The sequence below is a fragment of the Amblyomma maculatum genome, chromosome 5, assembly GCF_055883805.1.
Source record: "Amblyomma maculatum isolate TAMU_Amacu chromosome 5, ASM5588380v1, whole genome shotgun sequence".
Classification (NCBI taxonomy): Eukaryota; Metazoa; Arthropoda; class Arachnida; order Ixodida; family Ixodidae; genus Amblyomma; species Amblyomma maculatum.
The window spans coordinates 156,697,141-156,720,519 of NC_139348.1; the positions used below are offsets into that span (position 1 = coordinate 156,697,141).

The 23,379-nt window shown below is 48.2% G+C and overlaps 1 protein-coding gene across 2 annotated transcripts in view; it reads left to right on the forward strand.

Moving 5' to 3' along the window:
• Window positions 1-23,379, forward strand: part of LOC146190071 (suppressor of cytokine signaling 2-like) — a 40,769-nt gene that overhangs the window by 13,906 nt on the left and 3,484 nt on the right. Inside the window, exon 1 of one of the 2 annotated variants that reach the window (XM_084604809.1) lies at window positions 18,712-19,283. The exons of the other annotated variant lie outside the window; for it this stretch is intronic. Within the exon in view, the coding sequence (XP_084460935.1) occupies window positions 19,131-19,283 (153 nt within the window). The 5' untranslated portion in view covers window positions 18,712-19,130. Of the gene's footprint in view, window positions 1-18,711; window positions 19,284-23,379 lie in introns of those variants that run through there. 2 annotated transcript variants of the gene reach the window in all.

Genomic DNA, 23,379 nt, shown 5'->3' on the forward strand with positions numbered 1-23,379 from the left:
CCTGGAGTTCGAGCGCGCATTTGTGGTCACTGCCCCTCACCCCAAAGTATGAAGTTACTACGAAAATGGAACAGTGCTTTCTTGCTGCCGCCATTCCCCATTTTTCATCCCTTCTTAGGCTGTGAAGAATTGACAGCGAAGTAGCGACAAACTTAGATATAGTGTGTTGCCTACATTCTGTTCCATCGCAGATGAGTTTCCCCCTTCAGGTGGCGATTTGAGGAAACGCTTGTTGATGAGATCGAGGTTTCTTGATGGATTGGTGTATTCGGACTCACAAACATTCACATTACTTGATGGCAGGAGAGAAAAGTTTACTATTTATTTCAAACATAACCAAACAAGAAGAAACAAGCAAGGAGAAAACTATTTACGGCATGATTGAATCGTTGATTAGACGACATCAGCCCCCGTTTAACCCAAAGCTCTTACATTTATTTAAACCCTCCGTCTCCACCCTTGGCGGGTGCGGCAACCAATAAGTAATCAGACGACACCTCTCTCCATTCAATGGTTAGGGAAAGGAAAATAAGGCTTCCGCCAGCTAATCAAAGACTGGGGAGAAGATATCGGCTAATCAAATACTTGGGAGAGGAGAGGTACCAAGCAAACATACAAACAGCACTACAGTCACTGCATTCCGAACCTCTGCTATCCCCTACGTTTTCTTTTCCGCACAGGTGCATACAGGACAAACGTATGCCGCGGGAACAATCGCTAAGATTGCTTATATATCTCCCCCTAGCGTTGCCACCTAGCGTGCGCACGGCTGTCCGAAGAAGATGACGTCGGACTCGTGCTAGCGTTCTGCGGCCGCGTTTGCTGACTGTGCTTGCCTGGATCCAGGTATTGGACCGTCCCACTCCGAGGACTGTGTGGCTTTATTTTAGAACTACGTGACAATATATATATATAAGCTGTCATTGAGGAGTTAGGCGCTCAGTGACACCTCTCGATTAACCAGGCTCCTCTTCTGAACACCCAAAGCTCACACACCCCATTGGCGCCGTATCGCGTACCGATCAGCCGCCATACACCTGCTTCCTCACAATAAGCTATGCACTGGCCTCAGAAATGACGACTGCAGGCATTCAAACACTGTGAGCACTGTACAAGCTGCGCGCTGGAATGACATCTATGGCAGGAAAGCAAGGCAGGCTGAGACGAGGACGGAACGAGCGCTCTGCTCGCGGCGGCAGCGACCACGCCTCCGCCGTGCGTCGGGTGTCGTCGTGCACTTTGTGCGGTAGACCGAATTTCGCTTCATGAAGTTCACCGAGCTTCACATACACTTGCTGAAGTGCGTACATATCGGACGTTTTTTTTTTTTAATTGTTTCTGTAGTTTTATTCTTTTTTTCTTGTCGCTTTGCCGTCATCATTCTTGTCTTCGTCGTCGTATTCAGTCACAGCTATTGCCGCATTGGCGTCAAAAGTTTAATTACAAGCCGTCGACCTTTAGTGCGTTTTTGTTCGTTTCGATGTCGGTGTGCGTTTGTGCGAACATTCTGGAGTTGTTGAACCGCACGTTTGCTTGTATTGATGCATAATAATATACTCTCGCAGAATTCCAAATGTCTTATTTTGTTATGTGCTTGCCTATGTGTTATTCCTTTCATGCGCTGTCACAAGGACTCCCTTTCCTCATCGCTTTCCTTTTTCGTCTTCATTCTTTGTGTTATGTTTTTGCGTTCTTTGCTGGGAGCACAACACAAGGTTCGACCTTTCAAAAGTCGGTGGAACGCAGTTGCTAAATATGAACATAAATAAAAGGAGACATAATGACTATTTTGCGCAGTGACCCGCTTCAGGGTAACTGTTCTTCTAGTGATAACTAGATCTAATAATGATTACTGCGAGAATGGGCATATTTTGTTTACAGGTATAATTAACTAGTAATATATAATTTCCCTTACAATGAAAGTGACGGCGCCATGTTGAGGGTATAGTTATGCCGGATGCTTTAACGAACACTTTCAAGAATTCCTAAAAATATGAAGCTTGAAATGGAGAAACAATATCTTTAGGAACAAAACCTTCAGCCTTGCAAACGTAATTTACTAGGGAAGCTCATAATTACTCTGTTTATAATTAAAACTCACAAACTACTTTTAATTTTCACAGCTGAATGGACAGTGACAGTGAGACGTTCAGAAGCTGTGCACAAGACTGGGTCATATCGATTTTTTATTTTTTTTTTGAAATCTGGTAAAAGTACTGTTCTGAAGCCCTACAGCGCGAAGGAATCCAAACATGTTATGCTCGTTACATACTAATGAAATTATTATGGCTTACAAACATTCACGTTCATTGGTTCGCCGCTTGTTGCAAGGAAAACGTGCAGCCAATGCAAATGCGCAGTCATCTTTTTCAGAACGACTGAGTAATGCATGGCACAGTACATGAGAGCAAACAAATTCGTTCCCATTAGCCTCCATAGTGGTAGCAACACGTCACTATAGCGGACGCGCTGTTTAAAGCGAGTTTAACGCCTGCAGGACTTGCAAAAATGAGTTTCACTTTTGTTCGGAAATCTGGTTCTTGTCTTATCCTCTGCAGCGTCGAAGGCTCGAACTCCACATTAACACGAACACTGTGTTAATGGGGAGGAATTCAGAATTCGAACGCTGAGCCACCGTGATGGGTCTTTTTTTGTGTGTGTCCCGACGAGCACAGCGTTTATATGCTGCACCTCGTCAGAACGCGCAAAGACTACGGTTCCGGGATGGTGGAGATCCTTCTTCTTCGAGGAGATCACGGAGGAGACAGGTTTCGACGTCTTTTTTTCTTTCTCTTCTACTCCCAGTGCATGCAAATGAAGAAACCTGCAGATCCGGATTGCGCCCAATCTTCCGGATGCGCTACGTGTTGCCTCGCGTCGGGCGTGAGCGCAGAAGGGTGGCTGTGCTTGTGTGCAGGCTTCAGAATGCTTCAGGTGCGCAGAGAGTATGTCAGATCTTACTGCGGTCTTTAAAAAGGGGTGTGGATATTTTATTTTTTACTTGTCTCTGCGCACGGTTCGTTTCATAAGGTCTGACCTCCGCATCGCTTCATTTTGTATTTAGTAGGAAGAAAAAGACCAACTGTTAAAACAAAGCGCTACCTTTTAGCAGCGCGCTAATGCAGTTTTCTCGAGCGACGTAGTTCTGTGGTTTTCATTTTCACTTTTGCTACTTTATTTTTTTAGATCGCTTCGTCCTGTTTCGCGCAGTATGACCTCGTGAATCACTCTTTTTATTCAGATAACTGCGTTGCTGTTCGTCGAGCGTCTTCTGTTTCTCTCGTTTTGTCTTATGCCCCGAACTATGCGTCTCGCGAGTTTCTCTTTCTTTTCTTGTTTTCGGCTGACTGGAGGTGCTGGTTTGCATCAATTAAAGGCATCTTCGTTCGGTGCTTTCTGTACCTTTCTTTTCATTGCCCATATTATTGACGTTTTCCTTACTCTTATTTTTCTTCGGCGTGTTTCATGAGCGATCTCTGCGCGTGTGTTCGCCAGCGTGCAACTCGCAGGCGGAGAGAAAAAGCTTCAAACGCCAGCTGCGTTTCCGAGAAACGCGCCCCAAAAGCGTTACAGACGAAGGAGGCAAAAAGGAAAAAAGAATAAACAATAAGAACAGGCCCATTTTATTTTTGAGCGCGTTCTTTTATTCTGTCTTGATTTTGTGCGCTTTCTCGTGGGCTTGCTAGCCACTCCTTGGATGCACGATTAGGCCGGTGGTACCGCACGGTCCGGTCGAGCTCTTCGGGTTGTGTCCTCAGTCGTTTTTTGTTTTGCTTTCGGTTCTTTGCTGCTCTTGGCGAATGCGCTGTCGTCGGCCGCTGGCTATGCGCTTTGTATGCACGAACGATAGCGCCGTGTTTACAAACGTCTCTCGCTCATCCCCCGGAGAAGCACGTAGGGTCGGCGCGGAGTGAGTTAAAAGCTACTCGACAGATGGCGCTGGCTGTGCGGTGGGAAGTTCGTAAGTTTTAGCTATTTTTGCTTCCTTTGGCTGCTTCGGCGACGTCAGTCAAAACTGCTGACGCCGCACTTGCCGCAGCTTTGTGCGGGAATGTGCGTCGTTCACGATTCCGTTGCTTGTTTACACTGTCGCTTTTATGCGTTTTTGATAACATTAAGATAATTTTGCTATCTGTAGCAAATAAAAAAAAATGCGAAAAGCCGGATCTGCATAGGTGAAAGTATTTTTTTTTTCTCCCGAGCCGTTTGTCATAAATATTTGGAGAACCAGAAGAGCTGTCGCTTAAATTTTCCCAGACACTGAGCCCTTTCCGCTATAAACAGCCTAGCAACACGCCATTCGACCTTCAAGTTTTTTGACCAGACATTCGATTATGGCCGACACTGCCGAGCGCACAGCACAACCGCACGCTGAGTAATAACTATAAGGATGCGAAATTCAACGCGTCGTTGCCCTTTATAATGTGGCTCCCAAACTCCAATTAACCAATAAACGTTTCCACCACCACCGCCTAGAAGGGTCATCTTAGCTATAACATAACGTCTATTGAACGATATTCAGAGACGCTCTGGAAGTTACCAAAAGTCTACATCAAGTTCGGGTTATCAGTGACGGCTGATACCACCTATTGCGATGCCATATTTCGTGCTTATATAAACGGGTGCAGGATTGGAGGCTCACGTTGTCCTTTTAAGTACACTGCAATATCTCGTTTTTGCGAACGGCGTTGTTTGGTTTATAGGGTTTAACGTCCCAAAGCGACTCAGGCTATGACCACAGTGGAGGACTCCGGAAATTTCGACCACCTGGAGGTTCTTTAACGTGCACTGACATCGCACAGCACACGGGCGCATTGCTTGTCGACTCCATCGCGGCTGGGGTTATACCAGTTAAATCAGTTCGAATATGGCGTGAATGATTTCATCTGCTGGCAAGCAACCTTGTTTGAAAGGCGCTTCATGGTGTTATTGTTTCGAGACGATGTAGGACCGTCATCGACTATGCCTGCTATCGATTACCACTGAAAGCTCCAGCAGCGCAACCAGATTCAGCGCCGACTAACAAGAGACGCAGAATCGAATATTCTCTCTGAAGTGTTTATTTCGTGTTGAAATGTCCTTTTGCAAGAAGGGTCGCGATTGGATTAAAGAAAATGGGCTTTACAAAACCTTTACTGGATCGTGAGAGCACTCGTTCCTCCTGGCTGCGCAGATTCCTGCTCCTTCTATCCCTGGGTTGCTCCTCCCTCTGCCCACTCTTGCGAAACGTGTTTGCCACCGGCGCTCGTGCGATTCTCGCTGTTTTTCTCGGCACCTCACATTGCCCCATCGTTGGTGTGTACTTTGGGAAAGGTGACGCTGCAGTCCGCGCTGTTTTTGGAGCGAGGGACGAGGAAGTGGATCGCCAGTCATACCTATCTCTTTATTATCTCAAATTCCAAGGTGTCGAAATATTCGCCCGTTGTATGTATTCTTCCAGCTTCGATGTGATGACGTACGGTAGGGACAATAAGGAGGGGGGGAGGGGGGGGGGGGGGGGGGGGCAGGAGACAAAATGAAGTTGGCAATGGCGCGCCGCATTTGAACGAAAAAGACTGTTTGCGCTGTAATCGGGGCTTTTGTAAGCCAGAAAAGACAAAAATGAAACACGCGTATCTTGGCTCCCGGCAGGTAAACTGCGACAGCCTTTATTTTCTTTTGTGTCACTCAGGGAAGGCGACGTCTTCGTTCTGTGCAAAGTGCTGCTCAGAAATTCCCTTCCGACATTTGGCGCGTCTGAGTCGAATGACGCAATAAAGGAAGTTGTCTAAAATCCAATCTCTATCGACAGTAAACGCGTATTTTTCTGCTCAGCAGACATCAGCTTTGGCGCGGACAGGAGGGTGGTGGATTTTAGCTAAGGACTGAAATTATCCTGCGTTGTCCTCGGCGTCGAGTCGGGGACACACGCGAACACGTGACCTACGCGCCGTGACGACATTTTCGCCAGCAACCGTAAGAAAAAAAAAAAAAAAAACGTACAGTAGTAGACGAGTTCTGACCAGTGTAGTAAACGATGCCCTACACTTCCGCTTGAGTGAGCGAAATAAAGATGGAAGGAAGAAAGGAACAGGGCAGAGGCAAGGAAAAAAAGCTGTTGAGCTAAACTGTGCGCTCTTCGACTCTCTGTGTAACAAATTCCCATTTCGAGTTTAGCGCTTGTCCTGAAGGTTGTTACTTGTTTCCCTCTGCTTGCTTCCATTTGCGCTGTGCTTTCACATTTGCGATGTAGTAGCATCAAACAGGCAAGCGCAGCCATGGGCGGGGATTGCACTAAAGTTTCGGGCCAACCAAGCGGTTCTTGTGCCAACCAAGCAGTGGGTCGCGAAAGGCCTTCGTGAAGACAGGCAGCAACGGGTCGCTCAGTCAGTTTCGAGGAATGCCGCAATCGCCCTCTCCACGGTGATTTTTTTTTTCTTTTTTCTTGTTTCGGAGAAACACTCTAGGAAGACCCAGCAAGACGATAAATTGACCGGTCGTGGTAGTAGGGGCAGAGTGGATGGGAACGTTCTCAGTTGCTTCTCACCACATCCGCGCTCCTCAAGAACGAGCGATGTTCCGAAAATAATAAAAATAAAGGCCGTTCCAAATGACTCTGCTCTCGCCTGAAACATCACTCTCGGCAGTAGACCCGACGAGAAAGCACGGCGCCGCGCGACTCCTGGGACAGCCTTCCTGTGTGCCTCTCCTGCCTCTCTCCACTGTTTCTGCAGTCGAGTCGGCATGCCGGCGGAGATTCGCGAGAGGTCTTGAGCGACCGGCGAGGGAAATGTGCGGAGATAGTTGGGGAGGAGTTAGAAGAAACGCGCGCTGATCTTGTCTTGCGTTTCTCTGAGGCGGCGGCGGTGAATCGCGGCGGGTACTGTCAGTACGTGCTACATAACGAGTCCCTTTGCTTTCTTTATCTGTTAGTCCGTTTCCGAGTGGCCTCCCGCTTCATCCACCTCACCCCCGAAGCGACTCGCCCGCTGGGCTTTCAGAGAACCGCGGCGAGCTTGGGAGAGGAAAAGAAAGAACGACCGTGGTCGTCGCGGCCGCTTCGCGGTAGTAGTCTCCAAGAGCCCCAGAGCGCGCGGGCGCGCTCCTCCGCTGCTAATCGCTCTTCCAGGAAAACGAGATTGGCGTACCGAGGAGGCAACGGCTACGGCGGCGGCTAGCCGAGAAGGAAGTCGCCTGGCGGCTGCTGCTGCTCGCTGCCTGCAGCCGCTCCTCCTCTGCTCTAACCCCCTCCTGTCCCTCTCGCGGTGCTCCGGATCTCAACGTCCACGCACCGTCGTCTCTTCCGTCCTCGACGAGTCCTCGTCACTGCACTGTTGCATCCCCCCCCCTCCCCTTTTCCTATCAGCCCACACACCGGCATCGCTTCGAGCAAGCTTTGTTTAGCGTGTCTGAATTCTTTTTTTCATTCTTTGATCCCGTCTTTCTGTCCCCCCCCCCTCCCCCCCTCTCCTCCTCACTTCTACCTCCGCCATGAACACTCCTTCCCGCGGCAAACTGACGATTGTAGCGGCTGTCCGCGTCGTTTTGCTGTGGTTGTTTGGCTTTCACCATGGATGACTCCATGGCTTTCACTTCGCAGGATTCCAGGCTTCTGCCTCATGGGGTGGCCGCCTCCTGAACTTGCCTTCGTCGTGGCGTGCCTTCCCTTTTGCTGTGCTCGGTGGGTTGCTGTTGTCGTATTTTCGTGCTTTCGGAACGGTGAAATTTGCCTTTTCACGGTGGTTCTTAAAACCATTCAGTCGGTGCGGCGCCCCTCCTTTGTCTTTAAATTCCCACCAGACTTGCCTCAGCTCCGGTGCCTCCTCGATCGTCCTTCTAAGTTGGGCTGTTCACCAAGAAGCAGCGCCTTCTCCTTTCCTCGTATACGATTTTTCAACTTGACTGAGGCCAAGCATTACTGCTACGTTTCTTTCTTCGTATCCTTTGGCGAAGCATCTTCTCACCATGCTGTAGTTCTAAGCTCCGTTTCCGGGGATTCACTGGAAATTTTCGTAGCTCTCGTTTTGTTCGTAGCGCGCGTCCTCTTCAAGGCGACACCGCAGCAGCAGGTCGTCGGGCAAACCATTGCACAGATTTTGTTTCCTTTATATTGGAGCCTGCCTGAGCGGATGACCCTTTCTTGTTACTATTTTTTCTGTCAAGTGGCCTGTCGTTTGAATACTTAACGCTTCACTTGTGGCTAAATGTGTTCAATGAATATACATCTTCAGTGTTATTTTCCAGCGAAGGCCGCGACCATCCATTTACAGAATCGAAATTATTGCTTCTGCTATCTACTGACTTCGGGAAGCGTGTGTAATGGGTCGTATGTCTAAAGTTACACATTCACTTGTTTTTGTGGTGACATTTAGCGTCGGCATAACCGTTTTCCCTCTGAAACTTTTCAGTCTGCGTGTTTCTTTTCCCCCTCGTAAATGCAAGTGTACCGGGGCCGAACTCTTGCAGGCTTTGGGAGGGCGCCGGTGTCATCTATTGTATAAATGCGAGCATAAGCTCCTTAGTCTTTCCAGTCGAGTTTCTTAGTAATAACTTTGCAATCATGCGTATCGCACACCCTCGGTACAGGTTCAGGGTTTCCAAGTCAGAATTTCCCCGTGGTCTACATTTGGGACGTCTGCGGCTGTCGCATCCCTTGTGGCTGCAAAAGGTAGGGAACAGCTCAAGCATGGCCTCCGAGATCACCCCCGCGCGCGCGTTTCTCGAGAGAATCGCGCCCGGGGGGGGGGGGGGGGGTGATCTCGGAGGCCATGGCTCAAGACAGTTCGATGGAAAGTTGTTCGGGTGCCAGATTTTTGCAGATGTCTCTTGAGTGTATTATAGCTTACTTTCGTTTCAAGTCCGCGAAAGCTGGTTCGAGGGGCATGGCTGGAGTTCGAATTTCATAACGGGTGGAATTAGACAACTGTGTTCGGTGAGGTCTCTGTTTAGTGTGTCAACTACCTTCTCCGTTATTGTACTGAAACGCGCGTGTTCCCAGACTGTTAAGGTGATAGCGCTGTGACTTTTTCGCTTTTCCAGGAACATTCGGCTGCTTTTGCGTAACCGCCGGAGCCATGTTTGCCATCCCGGACGTCGTCTGCAGGCACTATACACTTTTGTTTCTCCATCCTGAGCTTTCTCGCTGGAGATCTCGCGTCGCTTCCCCGGAAAGCAGCGCAAGTGTCTGTAACGCGTAATGCGCTCTCCTCCCAAAGAGCTCCAGGCCGTCTTTCTTATCAGCGGTTGTTTCCACGTAATGTCGCGCTTTGCGTTGTCCCCGTTCGCATTTCACGTGAAAGGGGGACTGCGTAACAGTTAGCCGAGCTCCAGAGGAGGGTTTAGAGGCGGCGATCGCTTTGTTTGCGCTTATTCTTTCTCTCTGCAAGATCAACCCTGTATTCTTTCCCTTATTTTTTTTTTATTCATAATTTATTTCTTTTCGTATTGCGCTTATTCCTCCTTTTCTGTGCCCTTGTTTCGCTGTTTTTTTTTACTTCATTTCGCCTTCTTCGCCGCCTTAAATTGCTTTCTCCCTTCTTGTCTCCTCGAAGCAAAAGTAAAGGAGCAATAGTTGTGACTCCAGCTTTCCAAGCAGTTGGAAGAAGGCAGTGCTCAACCCACAGCGTCGAAGAACAACGCCAGTATGAGCAGATTTTCCTTCCTATTTCCCGGAAGTCCGTTCCGCAACGTCCTTCCTGATGATGATGATGATGGATTTTAATGGCGCAAGGGCGACTCAGGCCAAATAGCGCCAAACTGAAGGCGGTGTAGTTGTGATGTTTCATGAAGGGATGAAAAACAGTGGTGTATAGAGCCTAAAAATGTATTCGCTCTGTCATCATCATCATCATCATCAGCCTGATTATACCCACTGCAGGGCGAAGGCCTCTCCCATATCTCTCCACTTAACCCGGTTCTGTGCTAGCTGCATCCACTTGACCCCTGCGAACTTCTTAATCTCATCCGCCCACCTAACTTTCTGCCGCCCCCTGCTACGCTTTCCTTCCCTTGGAATCCAGTTTGTTACCCTCAGCGACCATCGGTTATCCTCTCTTCGCACTACATGTCCTGCCCATGTCCATTTCTTCTTCTTAATTTCCACTAGAATGTCGTTAACTTGAGTTATTTCTCTGACCCACTCTACACGCTTTCTATCTCTTAATGTTACCCCTACCATTTTTCGTTCCATAGCCCTCTGGGTTGTCCTCAACTTAAGTAGAACTCTCTTGGTTAGCCTCCACGTTTCAGCCCCATAGGTGAGTACAGGCAAGATGCAACTGTTGTATACTTTCCTCTTGAGCGATACCGGTAAGCTGCTAGTCATAATCTGCGAGTGCTTGCCAAATGCGCTCCATCCCAATCTTATTCTTCTTGTTATTTCCTTTTCATTGTCCGGATCTGCGGTTACTACCTGTCCTAAGTAGATATATTCGCCTACTACTTCCAGTATTTCGCTACCTAATGTAAACTCCTGTTCCTTCCCGAGGCTGTTGAACATTACCTTAGTCTTCTGCATATTGATTTTCAAGCCTACCTTTCTACTTTTCCTGTCTAGGTCATCAATCATTATTTGCAGTTCATCTCCCGAGTTGCTTAGCAAGGCAATGTCATCAGCAAATCGCAGATTACTGAGGTATTCTCCATCTACCCTTATCCCTAACTGCTCCCATTCCAAGTCTCTGAATACTTCCTCTAAACAAGCTGTGAATAGTACTGGGGAGATTGTGTCTCCTTGCCTAACACCTTTCTTTATGGGAATTTTGTTACTTTCTTTATGCAGAACTATGGTTGCTGTGCAGCCACTATATATATCTTCCAGCACTTTCACGTACGGCTCGTCTACCCCCTGATTTCGCAATGCCTGCATCACCGCCGAGGTTTCAACTGAGTCAAATGCTTTTTCGTAATCAATGAATGCTATGTATAAGGGCTGGTTATATTCCGCGCATTTTTCTATCACCTGATTGATGGTATGGATATGATCGATAGTAGAGTACCGTTTCCGAAACCCTGCTTGATCCTTTGCTTGATTGCAGTCTAAGGTTGTCCTGATTCTATTAGCGATTACCTTAGTAAATACCTTATACGTAACAGACAGTAAGCTGATTGGTCTGTAATTTTTAAGGTCCTTAGAGTCCCCTTTCTTGTGAATGAGGATAATGTTTGCATTCTTCCATGCTTCCGGTACCGTCGATGACACCAGGCACTGCGTATACAGGGTGGCCAGTTTTTCCAGCACGATATCCCCCCCGTCCTTCAGCAAATCTGTGGTTATCTGATCCTCTCCAGCTGATTTCCCCCTTTTCATAGTTTCTAATGCTTTCTTGACCTCGTCCTTCGTCACTGGTGGAACGTCTGACTGTTTTTCCCTGACGCCAATCTCATTACGGTCCTGACTACATTGGCTACTGTAGAGATCTGTATAGAACTCCTCGGCTACTTTGACTATCTTGTCCATATTAGTGATGACGTTGCCCGCCTTGTCCCTTATCGCATACATCTGGTTTTTGCCTATGCCCAATTTCTTCTTTACCGCTTTAAGGCTTCCCCCGTTCTTTACAGCATGCTCAATTTTCTCCATGTTATACTTCCTTATATCGGCCACCTTGCGCTTATTGATTAGCTTTGATATCTCGGCCAATTCGATCTGGTCTGTTGGATTGGAAGCTTTCATACTCCGTCGTTTCTTAATCAAATCTTTCGTCTCCTTAGACAGCTTACCGGTATCCTCTCTAACTATCCTACCGCCTACTTCTACCGCGCACTCAGTAATGATATCTCTGAAATTATTGTTCCTTGCCTCTAGGGTAATGTCGCCATCCTCAGTTAGAGCTGAATACCTATTCTGTAGCGAGATCCTGAACTCTTCTGCCCTCCCCCTCACCGCTAATTCGTTGATGGGTTTCTTTCTTACTAATCTATTGCGTTCCTTCTTCAGATTTAGGCTAATTCGGGACCTCACCATCCTGTGGTCACTACATCGAACTTTCCCGATTACCTCTACATCCTGCACAATGGCGGGGGTTGAACACATTATGAAGTCGATTTCATTTTTAGTCTCTCCGTTAGGACTTTTCCATGTCCATTTTCGGTTCTTCCGTTTGCTGAAGAAGGTATTCATGATTCGTAAGTTATTGCGCTCTGCAAACTCAACTAGTAACTCCCCCCTGCTATTCCTAGATCCAATGCCATAGTCACCTACTGCCTTGCCTCCTGCCTGTTTTTTCCCTACCTTGGCATTGAAGTCGCCCATTAGTACAGTATACTGCGTCTTTACTTTTCGCATTGCCGATTCTACATCTTCATAGAAGCTTTCAACTGCCTGGTCATCATAACTACATGTAGGTGCATAGGCCTGTACAACCTTCAGTTTATACCGCTTATTAAGCCTAATTACGATGCCTGCAACCCTCTCATTAATACTATAGAATTCATCTATATTACCCGCTATATACTTATTGACAAGGAAACCTACTCCTAGTTGTCGCCTCTCTGGTAAACCTCGATTCGCTCTGTAATATCGCTAAAACGTCCTTCCTCTCACGAGCGCCGTCGTTTGTTCAATATTTTTTTTCTTTCTCTCTAAACACCTGGGGCGCCTTGTTTCGAGGTGTCCGTTTATTTACGCAAGACTACTGATCTCAATTCAATTAGTGCAGACGTGCAAAAAGGCGCTTTTCGCAATCGGTTCATTGTTAATCCCACATCGGTTTTAACTCAGAGGCCTCTGCCGCGTCGTCTGAGTGAAATGAATGTGCGATTGCCGGAGAGTTGCAATGCCGAGTCCACCGGTGTCGCCTCGTTAGAGTTCCTGGGAATGTGCTCCTGGCGCGCACCTTGTGTTCCAGGCTCTGAGGTGACTTTCAAGCCGCACCCTCCCACTCGCAGTGCCCCTCGTAATTGTACGTGTTTTTTTTTTCTTTGCTTCGCTTCGCTCTACTTTGTTACGAGACGTCTCACTTCTTCCTCCCAGAGAGGGGACTTCGATTGCTGCTTCTTATTCGTTGCAAGAATCTCGCCACGTGCGCGAAACTTAACGATGCTAGCCTTGTTGTTTTCTCCAGTTATTTGTTTCTGCGTTTCCTGCATCTCTGTTTAGTTGGAAGCAGTTGTTTTTCGGGTTCGTGTAAAATAGCTGCCGTCTCTCGCTGTGCCCACGCCGAACTCGCAGTCACTTACATTTTTTGTTGTAAGAAGTGGCAAATTTTAAAATAAGAAAAAGAAGGCCTAGCCAGAGCAATGATCACAGCTTTTCAGCACCTAATATGTGTTCTCAGGTTCCAGAAACAAAATGACCAACACCTTAATCGTTGGAGTTTCACGTGATTAACAAATTCAACGTGTGTTGTTGGACAAGTGATAAGGGGGGGGGGGGGGACAAACGGGAAAATAACAACTTTAGGCTGATATCTCAAAATTGGCAAAATATCTTTCACCTAGAGGAACCACACCTATAGTTGCACCTGGCCGCTTCAGCATGTAGCGGTATAGTTCGTTGCAACCCGGTAGAAATAGGGAGAGAGAGAGAGAAAAAGGACGGGAATCAAAAAGAACAGTTATGGCGGAATGCCAGGTGAACAACGAAAGCCGGCCGAGAGTCGTACATTTGTCGATTCCGAGAGGATGGTGACAGCTCATTTCATGCCACCTCCGTTTCCCAGTAGTTGACGTAGTCTTGACGACGCGTCTCGAGCTCGTAAAGGGAAGAGGACACATAAGACCGACATGTGATGGCACTTGACTCCGGGTGGCCTGCGTGGGTTCTAGGAGTATGCCTTCCTAGAAGTAGAAAAAAAAAAAAAGTAGCGCTTTAGCAACACGGGCGTGTAATTTGTGTGCATGCGTGTGGCTTTTCGCGCGGTGCAAATTGCCTTGTTCTCTCTCGTCTTACGGACAGCTACAACTTGATAGACGCAACGCGCAACGGTGCATTAAGTCCGCCCTATATAGCTTACCGCCGGTGTGTCTTTTCTGCACCGTATATATATAAAACAGTGTTGTTAGTTGTTTTTTTTTTCTTGTTGTCTTTGCTCTTATTTCTGTTTTTAATATACGGTATGTCGTAAAGCACAAACGATTATGGTCAAAGTAGGCGGGAGAAGGTGCCCCCCCCCCCCCCCCCTCTCCAAATCAAACAGGCAATCAAACAGGGTGCAATCAAACAGGCTCACACAGTTGCTACCAGTAAATTCCAAGTCTTGTTCTTCCGGGACGGTGAGGTGGAATGACGATGAGTAATGAAATATGGATAACGACACTTGGAGATAGCAAAAAAGATTAACTGAAGTTTATACAATACAATGTATACAGCAAGCTTGGGTGATACATGAATCTGGCTAGCTCAGACTAGCTGAAGATGAGTTAAGCCATAACACAGAACACTAGACTGGGCCCTGCAGCTCCGTTTTAATGCCTCGGGTCCCAGCCCACGTTTGAATAATAGCCTATCACAGCAAGCATCACAACGATTGATTGCTTGCTGCTTACCGCACCCCTCTAGATGTTTCTAGAACTAACAACTCTCTCCGGAGACGCATATGAAAGCAAAGAGCAACAAAAGTCAAAGCATACAAATGGCAGTATTTCAAGCAAGCATATTAGCCTGCCGAATCCGAATCCAGATCACTGCCCTACAACCTTAACTTGTATGCAGGTCCCTCTCTTCGTAACCCCGTGTCGCCTGCGCGTTGGCACTGTGCACGTGGTCAGTCCAACCCCACGGTTGAGAACACTAATTTGGCGTTGTCCTTTCGCCATATCCGATAAGTGACCGTCAGAGGGCTTCACCCTTGTTATTGTTGCTGAAACGACGACCCCCTCCCAGCGGGTGGATCTCCCTTCCGCACGCCCGCCATTACAACGGTAGATGCTGTTCACCTAGCAAGCGCGAATAGCTCCTTGTCCACAAGCCCCTTTGTCCTATGTGCCCTAAAGGAACCACTTGTGAGGCTTGACCATGCCCACCCAACACCACCTAGCCCACCACGTTTCTGTCCTTATCAAAACACGTTGCTGGGCTAGTTGGTGAATCATGGTTGCGTAAAAATATATTCACCGCTACACAAAAGACGCGGACACTGGACGGTGGACACAGCGCCCGTCCTGCGTTTTCTTACACTATCCGTGCTTTTTGTGTAGCACTGAATATCTTTTTTACGAAACCTTCTGACGAAGAACGAAACGTCTCCACGCCTTTGGCTCTGTACGCCGTAAGCTTTATGTCAGCCAAGGGCATCTTCAACGGACGTGGAAGGGAGAAATAAAAATTTCAGGAAAATTAAAGCAGGTAGGTCAGTGTATGGCATAGTATGTTAATCTGACACTTCCGTAGGGGAGTGAGGAAGGCGGGAGAGAAAGAAGAGTTGTAGTAGAAGGCTACGGAGTAATTTCGACCGTGCATTGTCATGTTGTTGTGGCTGTAGGAAGAAAGAAAATAAAATGCACGGGCCTGCTACTGGCTCTGTAGCTGAGCCACCTCCGCTGCCTCGTGTGGACAGAAGAGAAAATAGAGAGGAAAGAAAAAAGAAGAGGGACAGAAAGACACGCGCTGCAACAACAGCCGTCGTCCACCACCACCGAAGCGGTGGCGGGTGCAATGACGGCATATAACAGATAAAAATCAGTGGCAGGCTAGCCCCCGCCGCTAGCGGCGGTGACCTACCTGTCCCAGGGGCAAGGATCCCATCTCACTGACATCGCACAGCACACGGACGCCTCTTCGTTTCGCCTCCATCTGCCTGGCCTTTTCTTGCAATTCGTCTGCTCGAGAGAAAAAAAAATCGTCTGCTGCATTTAACGCCGCTCATCTCGACCATCTTCTGCATTGAGCAGCTTTGTCTGCGGGCACATTTGCCACTCGCTGAGCAACTTTGCTTCATTTGCATCCTTGCAGCGGTCATTGTTGAGCAATATATTTTGATCTTGTGATTTCATTTTTTCCTCGTTAGGATCATTATTTCGTCCTTAGTTGTTCCTTATTCAAGGGGTCTCGAAGCAACCCATGTCGTCTGCGATAGATAGAAGTCGACAAGCGGCGTTCGGCCCGTAAGCTTTCTTTTGACCTTACCCAATAGTTCTTTTTTTTTTTTTTCTTTCTGTGACCTTACGCGAGTCGTGTACTGCGTGCGGCACTCGTCGGGCATGTTATTCGTTTCGCTATCTCTTTGCGCCGAATGTAATCTGAACGCGCTCTTACGTGATGGTTGTAACGCACACCTACTTGACAACGGGACCTAACCCTTTTCTTTGGCAGAACTCACCTTCAGTCATGCTCGTTGCTTTGCTATACTTTATATGAGAAGAAAAAAAAAAAGCCAAATTTAGAGTCTGCTAATTGTTGCGCCATTTGCTGGCAAATAGAATTAATTTCGCCTGGCTAATCGGCCACATGAATTCCACTGGTGTTGGCTCTTTTTTGATCTCGCGTGTGTCACTCGGATCTGATATCTATCAATCAAGAGTTTCGTAACTGAACCGATATATGATTGAAAAGCTCTGTTTGCAAATTTTAGCGTTGCGATTTGTGTGTGTGTGTGTGGAGAGGAGCCGACCATTAATAGCCGACGCTCCAAAGACCTCGTAACGAATTGGCCCGGTATCTTGGCAAAGCCGATAGCGCGTACCGAGTTTTGCGGCCTTCATGTCTCTTTCCGTGTCCACGGTGCAGCTGTCGTAAATCCGGCTGTCTTCCGTGACGTGTTTCCGGCACCGAGCACACGTAATATGAGGCCGGAAAAATACGCAAGCGTCTCCCCCGTAGACAGAACGCTGTGTTCCGCCTGCTCACCTTGTGCGGTCGAACTAGGATTCGCGCGTCTACCTGAGCGGTCCCTGAACTTCGTCAAGTTGCTATGCTACAGCCATTTTTAGAATAATGGTTGTCCCTTGGTACCCCTACCTTTTGTAAAGTCGGCTTTACTTTTGGAAATCAAAAGATTGTCCTAAGCAAAATATTTATCGCTATCATTTGGCGGATACAAAATCAGCCATCTTTGAGTCTGGCAGCACCTATATAAACTCGCTGTCTTCTGGCAACTTTGGCGAATGAATTTATTCTTGCAACCTGCTGGCTGTGTAATATGCACTCAAAGTTAGTGATGAATCAAGTTTTGCCGTATTTGACAACCTTTTTACAGCTGCACAGCAACAATAATATTTGCGTGGGTCACCGGCCGGGCTTATGTAGCTTAGCGTTTCGCATATGGTCCGACTGGTAAGGCGAGAATCATGCATGCGTACAATTTTCAACCGATCCGTTTAGTTTTATCAAAATAGCTCGGTGTGGGGGCTGCCGCAGCCGAGGTCGTCTGCTGCCATATCCAGGGGGTAATTTTGCATCAGGCAGACGACACTCTGATGCCGGGACTTTTGTGTAATAATGTCGTCTGGTACGTGTACTGCAGTTTCGTATGCTACGTTTTAATAATTTTTACACTCCGTCGACATTCGTCAGTGCCCAGTCTTCAAAAATATGCTTTCGTCATACGTGTCTGCTGCGTTGAAATGGACCTCTTTCAAGTAGCGCCACTGCACGAATCTTCCTGGGCCGCCATCTTCACCGGGATTCCACGCGAAAATAGAGAGAATACTTGGCTGCACGTGCTTTTCTGCGAAACGACATCCCTCGCTTCACAGTCGCGACGAACTGGTGCACAATAATTGCGCGCAGTGCCAGCATCTTCTAGGTCTTCGGAATGGACCCATTGTATCGTCCCTGCCTCCCCCAGCTCACCTCAACAGAGAAGACACGGCCAGGTTGCCAGCTTCCTGTTGTCATATTCAAGGTTTAACAAGGGGTGGAGGGTGGGGTAGTGTGTCACGGTATGTTCGCAGATGCCTCACGCGTCTCTGCACAGGTTAGACGAGACCAACCCTGCACTCAACTATTACTTGTAAAACGAGCCCAGCCCACTACTATACTTCATTTCACAAGATGTTTGCAGCACTGCGAAAGGCAGAGGCACCCCGATCCAATTAGGATCACGCGCACTACAATAGGGAATTGTGCTCCTACGCTCCTCTAGCTCGTCCCCCAAAATATAGGAGGAGGGGGGGGGGGGGCGACGGTACGAGCACAATTTTCTATTATAGTGCGCAAGGTCGAGAGGCACTTAGGAGCACAATTGCTCCTCTGCTTTCGCAGTGCTGCAGATATCTTGTGAGACGAAGTATAGGAATGACTTTCCGCACAAATTCTGCGTAACTCGTCCCGTCAATCGTACTTCGCCTGGCGGCCGCATGAGAGCTGTGTTACCGGAAAAAGGTTAATTGCTAGTTACACGCAGACAACAGTTGTGGCTGTCGGAATTTGTTTAGTGGCGTCGACTTTTGGCGATTAGCAGAATGCTCAGCATTCGGGCTATTTTTCATTCGACGTCCAATGCGCAAGTGTAAACGCGCGATTTCGCCCGAAGCTAGAATGGCGTTGCGTTTCTTTCTGCTCCTGTCGTCATCTCGTTGGCAATTATTTGTGCCGCCGTGCTGCCGAGGGAGAGAAACGGAGATATGCGTCCGCGATCCATCACCCTTGTCGGCGCGAACAATGGCACCGTTTTGCTCTGGATTACGGAGAATTGAGGCGCAAATGTGCTTCTCTGGAAACGAAAGATCAGCGAGTGAGAGAGGGAGATCCCGGATCGCTCTGTCGAGAGAGAAAGGGAGGTGCGGGGAGAGAGAGAGAGCCCCGCTGTCGAAACAAAGGTCTGTCTCTCACCCGCGCTCGAACAGCGCTTCCGTCGAGCGGCTGCGCACGGCGTAGAGACAGCGAGCGCAACGCGTTTCGTTGGAAGCGCAGATTATCGGAGTGTGTCGCTCAGTCGACGCGACGAGTTCTCTCATCGCGCTCGCGTGGTGGGATCGGCTGCGTCGTTTCTGCTCAGATTGGTGCGTTTCCGAAGCTGTTGCTCGGAGCATGCGTGTGCTCGCTTCGCGGACCAAAGGACGGCCAGAGACAGAAGACGAGCCAGGCACGAACTGACGAAGCCGTCTATATTTTTGTGTGCGTTCTTCGTATTGAGGATGGAGTTACTGGGCGTCTTCACGCGGCTGCGGCATAATTAATTTATTTCGTCCAGTCCCCCCCCCCCCCCCCCCCCCCTTTTTTTTTTTCGCTTCTGTTTAATTCGTGACGCGATTTCCAAGTGTGCATTGGGATGCCTTGTGCGGGCGTCGCCTTCGAGCGCTGCTTTGTGGACTACTACGGCGGGGGTGTTGGCGGGCTCTGCCGGCCCTCGGCCGACTCGGCGAAACGGAAATGTGACGACCACCGCGGCTTTGCCGCGAACGCGAAGGGCGCCGGATTGCCGGTGAGTGTGCTCACTTTCGTGCGTTGCGCGGTTTCCGGATTTGTGAAACATCTTCCTCTGTGTGCTGTATTACAGCCGCGATCTAATGGGGTTGCTCGCATTTACCCCTATAATGAAATGACTTGATGTCTGAAAAAAAAAAAAAAAAAAAAAGCGAGTATAGTGCATTGTCACTAAGAGCGCATGCCTGCTCCCGTCGCCACAAATACGTGCCGCCGAGCGCTCGAGTTATTGTTTGGTGCAGGCGCTACGGATGTGTACTGCTTATAAAAACGACTTCGTCGCCTGCTACTGGTGCCTCTGATTTGTGGCTACCCGGCACACACGTTGCTGTCTCGTACAGGCGTCGCATATGCGTACTATTCGGGCATACTTATCGCTTGCTACGGCCATGGCTGATGTGTACTACCTAGAAAAATATACTTGGCGTCTGCTGCTACTGCGCTGCCCATGTGTAGCTGCCCGGTGGAAGAATTTTTAAACGACTTGCTTTTTGTTACTGGAGTTCCCACAGTGGACTAGACTACGGATGGTATGCCGTCTCGCAGCAGCTTTTATGCGCAGGGCAGACAGCGGGAACAGACGACTGAGCGAATGGAACCTTTTTTTAAAATTATTATTGCGTCTCTCTGGGAGTCATGCACAGTTACTGCACGACACATAGGCTCTACTAGGAAAAAGAAAACGAAAATACAAATATTCCTTCATAGAAGAGTTGCTTTTTTAGTAAAAACGTTGAGTTTTTCGAGTTGGTAAAAGTTCATAATGACAATTTTTTCCTTTTTTTTTTTCTTGAAGGGGGGAGGGTGAAGGCGCTAGTATGAAATACGTAGTTGTACTTCTAGAAGCGCACAAGGCGGCCGCCGCCAGAATCGTGCGTCGTCGAAGGAGGAGGCGGAGCCTGTGACGCTGTCATGTGGTGCATCGTCCGCTACAGGAGATACCGCTTAACCGACTACGCATACGCATCCAGTCGTTCTGGGTAGACGATACATGCGACCTAATATATTTCGGCGCAAACAATAGGTGATTTGTCAGTTCCCAACCAACTGACTTCTCCATCTTCGCAGGTGCGGGCAGCTCATAGGCTGAGATGACGCGCAGTTCTCGCTTCTAAGGTTTCCGTTATTTCCTGGAATAGCTTCTGGAGCCAAATAAAGTTTTCTCAAATTCCTGTAATGTGCGGCAGCGACTGGAGCAAAACAGGAGTCGAAAATTGCCGGTATAGCCATCTGCCCTCTAGGTCGTCCATTGTAGCATAATAAACTTAGGTGATGATTGATGACAGTGGAATTAAACACAAAGACACGGCGAGCCTTGGTTGTAGCTGTCTGCAAAAGTTAATGTTTGTCTTCCGCGAAAGGGGGGGGGGGGGGGGGGGGGATTCAAGGAATTTTGCTGACGCTGGTTTACTATCAAGCTACTCTTTAATGGGGCTGAAACGTGGAGGCTAATGAAAAGGTCTTTACTTAAGTTGAGGATAGCGCAGAGCTAAAAACGCAAAATGGTAGATGTACCGTTAAGAAGTAGGAAGCGTGCAGAGTTGGTCAGAGAAATAACTCGAGTTAATGACATTCTAGTGGAAATTAAGAAGAAATGGGAATGGGCACGGCATGTAGTGCGAAGAGAGGATGATTGATGGTCGAAAAGGGTAACTAATTGGATTTCAAGAGAAGTAAATCATAGCGGGGGGGGGGGGGGGGGGGGGGGGGGTGCCAAAAAGTCAGATGAGCGGATGAGGTTTAAGATGTTCGCAGGAGTCAAGTGGATGCAGCTAGCACATGTCCGGGTTAATTGGAGGGATATGGGAGAGGTCTTCGTATAGTCCGGCTGATGATGACGCGGATGATGGCTTGATGAAGGGTAATTTTTGCAGCCTTAACAGGTGCTGGAAGCAAGTTTTAGCAGAATAGTGAATAAAAAAAAAAAGCACAAATTTCACATTCGAGGGAATCTTGCGCTGGCGTAGTCCACTGGACCTTAATGAGTCGAATTATTGGACTCCGAAAACGCAGTGTCGCCCTTTTTCCAATGCAGTACCTACGTATGCATACTATAGTTTTGCCTTTACGCCAAGTATTGCTCTTGTGAACGTTTCAATGAAGCGGGGGATCGGCACGGGTTAGGTATAGAAAACCGGCAATGGTTTTCTTGTGCGGTGTCGCACCAAGACCGCCGAGTACCGTAGCAAATAGAAGGCTGATTTATTTACTTCCATTCACGAAATATCTTTGAGGAGCCTGGTCACGTTTTTGTCTCGATGTTTTGGCCACCAGAACTATCTTCTTCATTTGTTGTTTGCCCTCATTTCTTAAGCGCTATCTGACTGGATACCTTCGCAAACGGTGACAACCTGTTTGTTCCCTCTTTTATAACGAACAACAACTACAACAAAGAGAAGCGCAAGAAAGGGCAATGTCGTGCAGGCGTCCTTCTCCCCTGTCTCAGTCGCGCATCTCCTGCAGTGTAAATTGTGTTGAGCGTCAGTTATGTAGTACGCAGGCGCTGAACTCAAAGCGCCGCGCATTGTCCGAAGCCCCGCGCTCGGTCTCCTCCACACCCCACCTCTCTCTCTCTCTCTCTCTCTCTCTCTCTCTCTCTCTCTCTCTCTCTCTCTCTCTCTCTCTCTCTCTCTCTCTCTCTCTCTCTCTCTCTCTCTCATTTTTCTCCTATGCACGTGGTATCGCAGTCAATGGGGGGCTCGTTAGCGCTGCCGCATTCGTGACGCGTGTCATTGCGCTCGCGTATCGTGCATCACGTGCCCCCCCCCCCCCCTTTTTTTTTTTTTCCTTTTCGTCTAATCGATCTTTCCGCATTTCACATGTAAGGAGCCGTGTCAGTGCCTATCAATGGTAGTGTCGTGAACGCGAGGTCCTTGGTAGTGGTGACCGCAGCGCCCTCTGTCTTGTTTATCTGTTTTTGCACGACGCGCCATTGTGTATTCGAATGAGCCCCTCCTATGATGGCTCGAAGGTCGTCCTTCAGTCCTCCCCAGCGAGTGTCCCTTTTGAAGGCTGGGTCGGTTTTGGCGCGTGTCCACATAGCAGCTGTGCCGAGCATCACGTCCCCGTCAAACTCGAGCGGAAGTCTGTACTTCTATCGGCTCGAATCCAAACATACTTATTCTGCATCGTCTGAATGGCAGGGAATAAAAACGTTGGCAGTGGAAGGTTTGACAGCCTTTTCTCATTGCTTGTGCTCTGCACTACCAGTATGTATTCCTCGTGCAGGTGCGAGTAGCATAAAGGCGAATATTTGTAAATCCTTAGTTGAAAAAGTTTTCAGGCCACATGGATCGCTTTCCTGTCGCCTAGTGTGGGGACTGGCATAGCACTCCCGATGGTTGCCGTGAATGCTTCATTGCACGTTTTCCTGAAGACATTTGACAAGGGTTGTATATGTCAGACATTAAAAATACTAAAAAAGAAAAGAAGGAACGGAATGTTTTAGGGTCTTAATTACAAGTAGTAAAAAAAAAAAAACGCTTTTCACTGATGCATACCAATCCAATGTTGTGTCGACCTACATATACCTACGATCACTTTCAAGTCAGAGTGCTCTTTTTTTTTTTTTTTTTTCGTAACTGGTTTCTTTCTTCCGGGCTTTGATTTTTGAACCGCAACGTTTTCGTGTATTTTACTCGATTTCTCGTAACAGCCTGTATCGTTTTCTCTCCTTCTGCACGCTTGTTGCGTTAGGCGTGCATTGAAGTTCCCGATCTGCACTTGCACGCTCGCTCGCCTTTTCTGTGCCCCCTGCGCGGGTTCACGCAGTCAATGGACCTCGTTAGCCGAACCGCTTTAGTTACGTCCGTTACGTAATCTGCTTTTTCGAACTGGTTGGAACGTCGACTATACCACAAGCGTTCATTCCGCTTTATGCGGCTACTGGAAGCGGTCGCAGCGCTGTCAGTAGAGAGTTTTAGTTTACCGTGATCCGCCACAGCGCGTTCCACTGCGCATGCTCAGATCCCATTGACGCCGACAGATGGCGCCACATACTGCATGTCGGCACATAGACCTGCCGCGTCGGGACCAATCAGCGGTAGAGGGTCACGGTAAACTAAATCTCTCTAGTGTGTCAGCGGTCTCTCTTA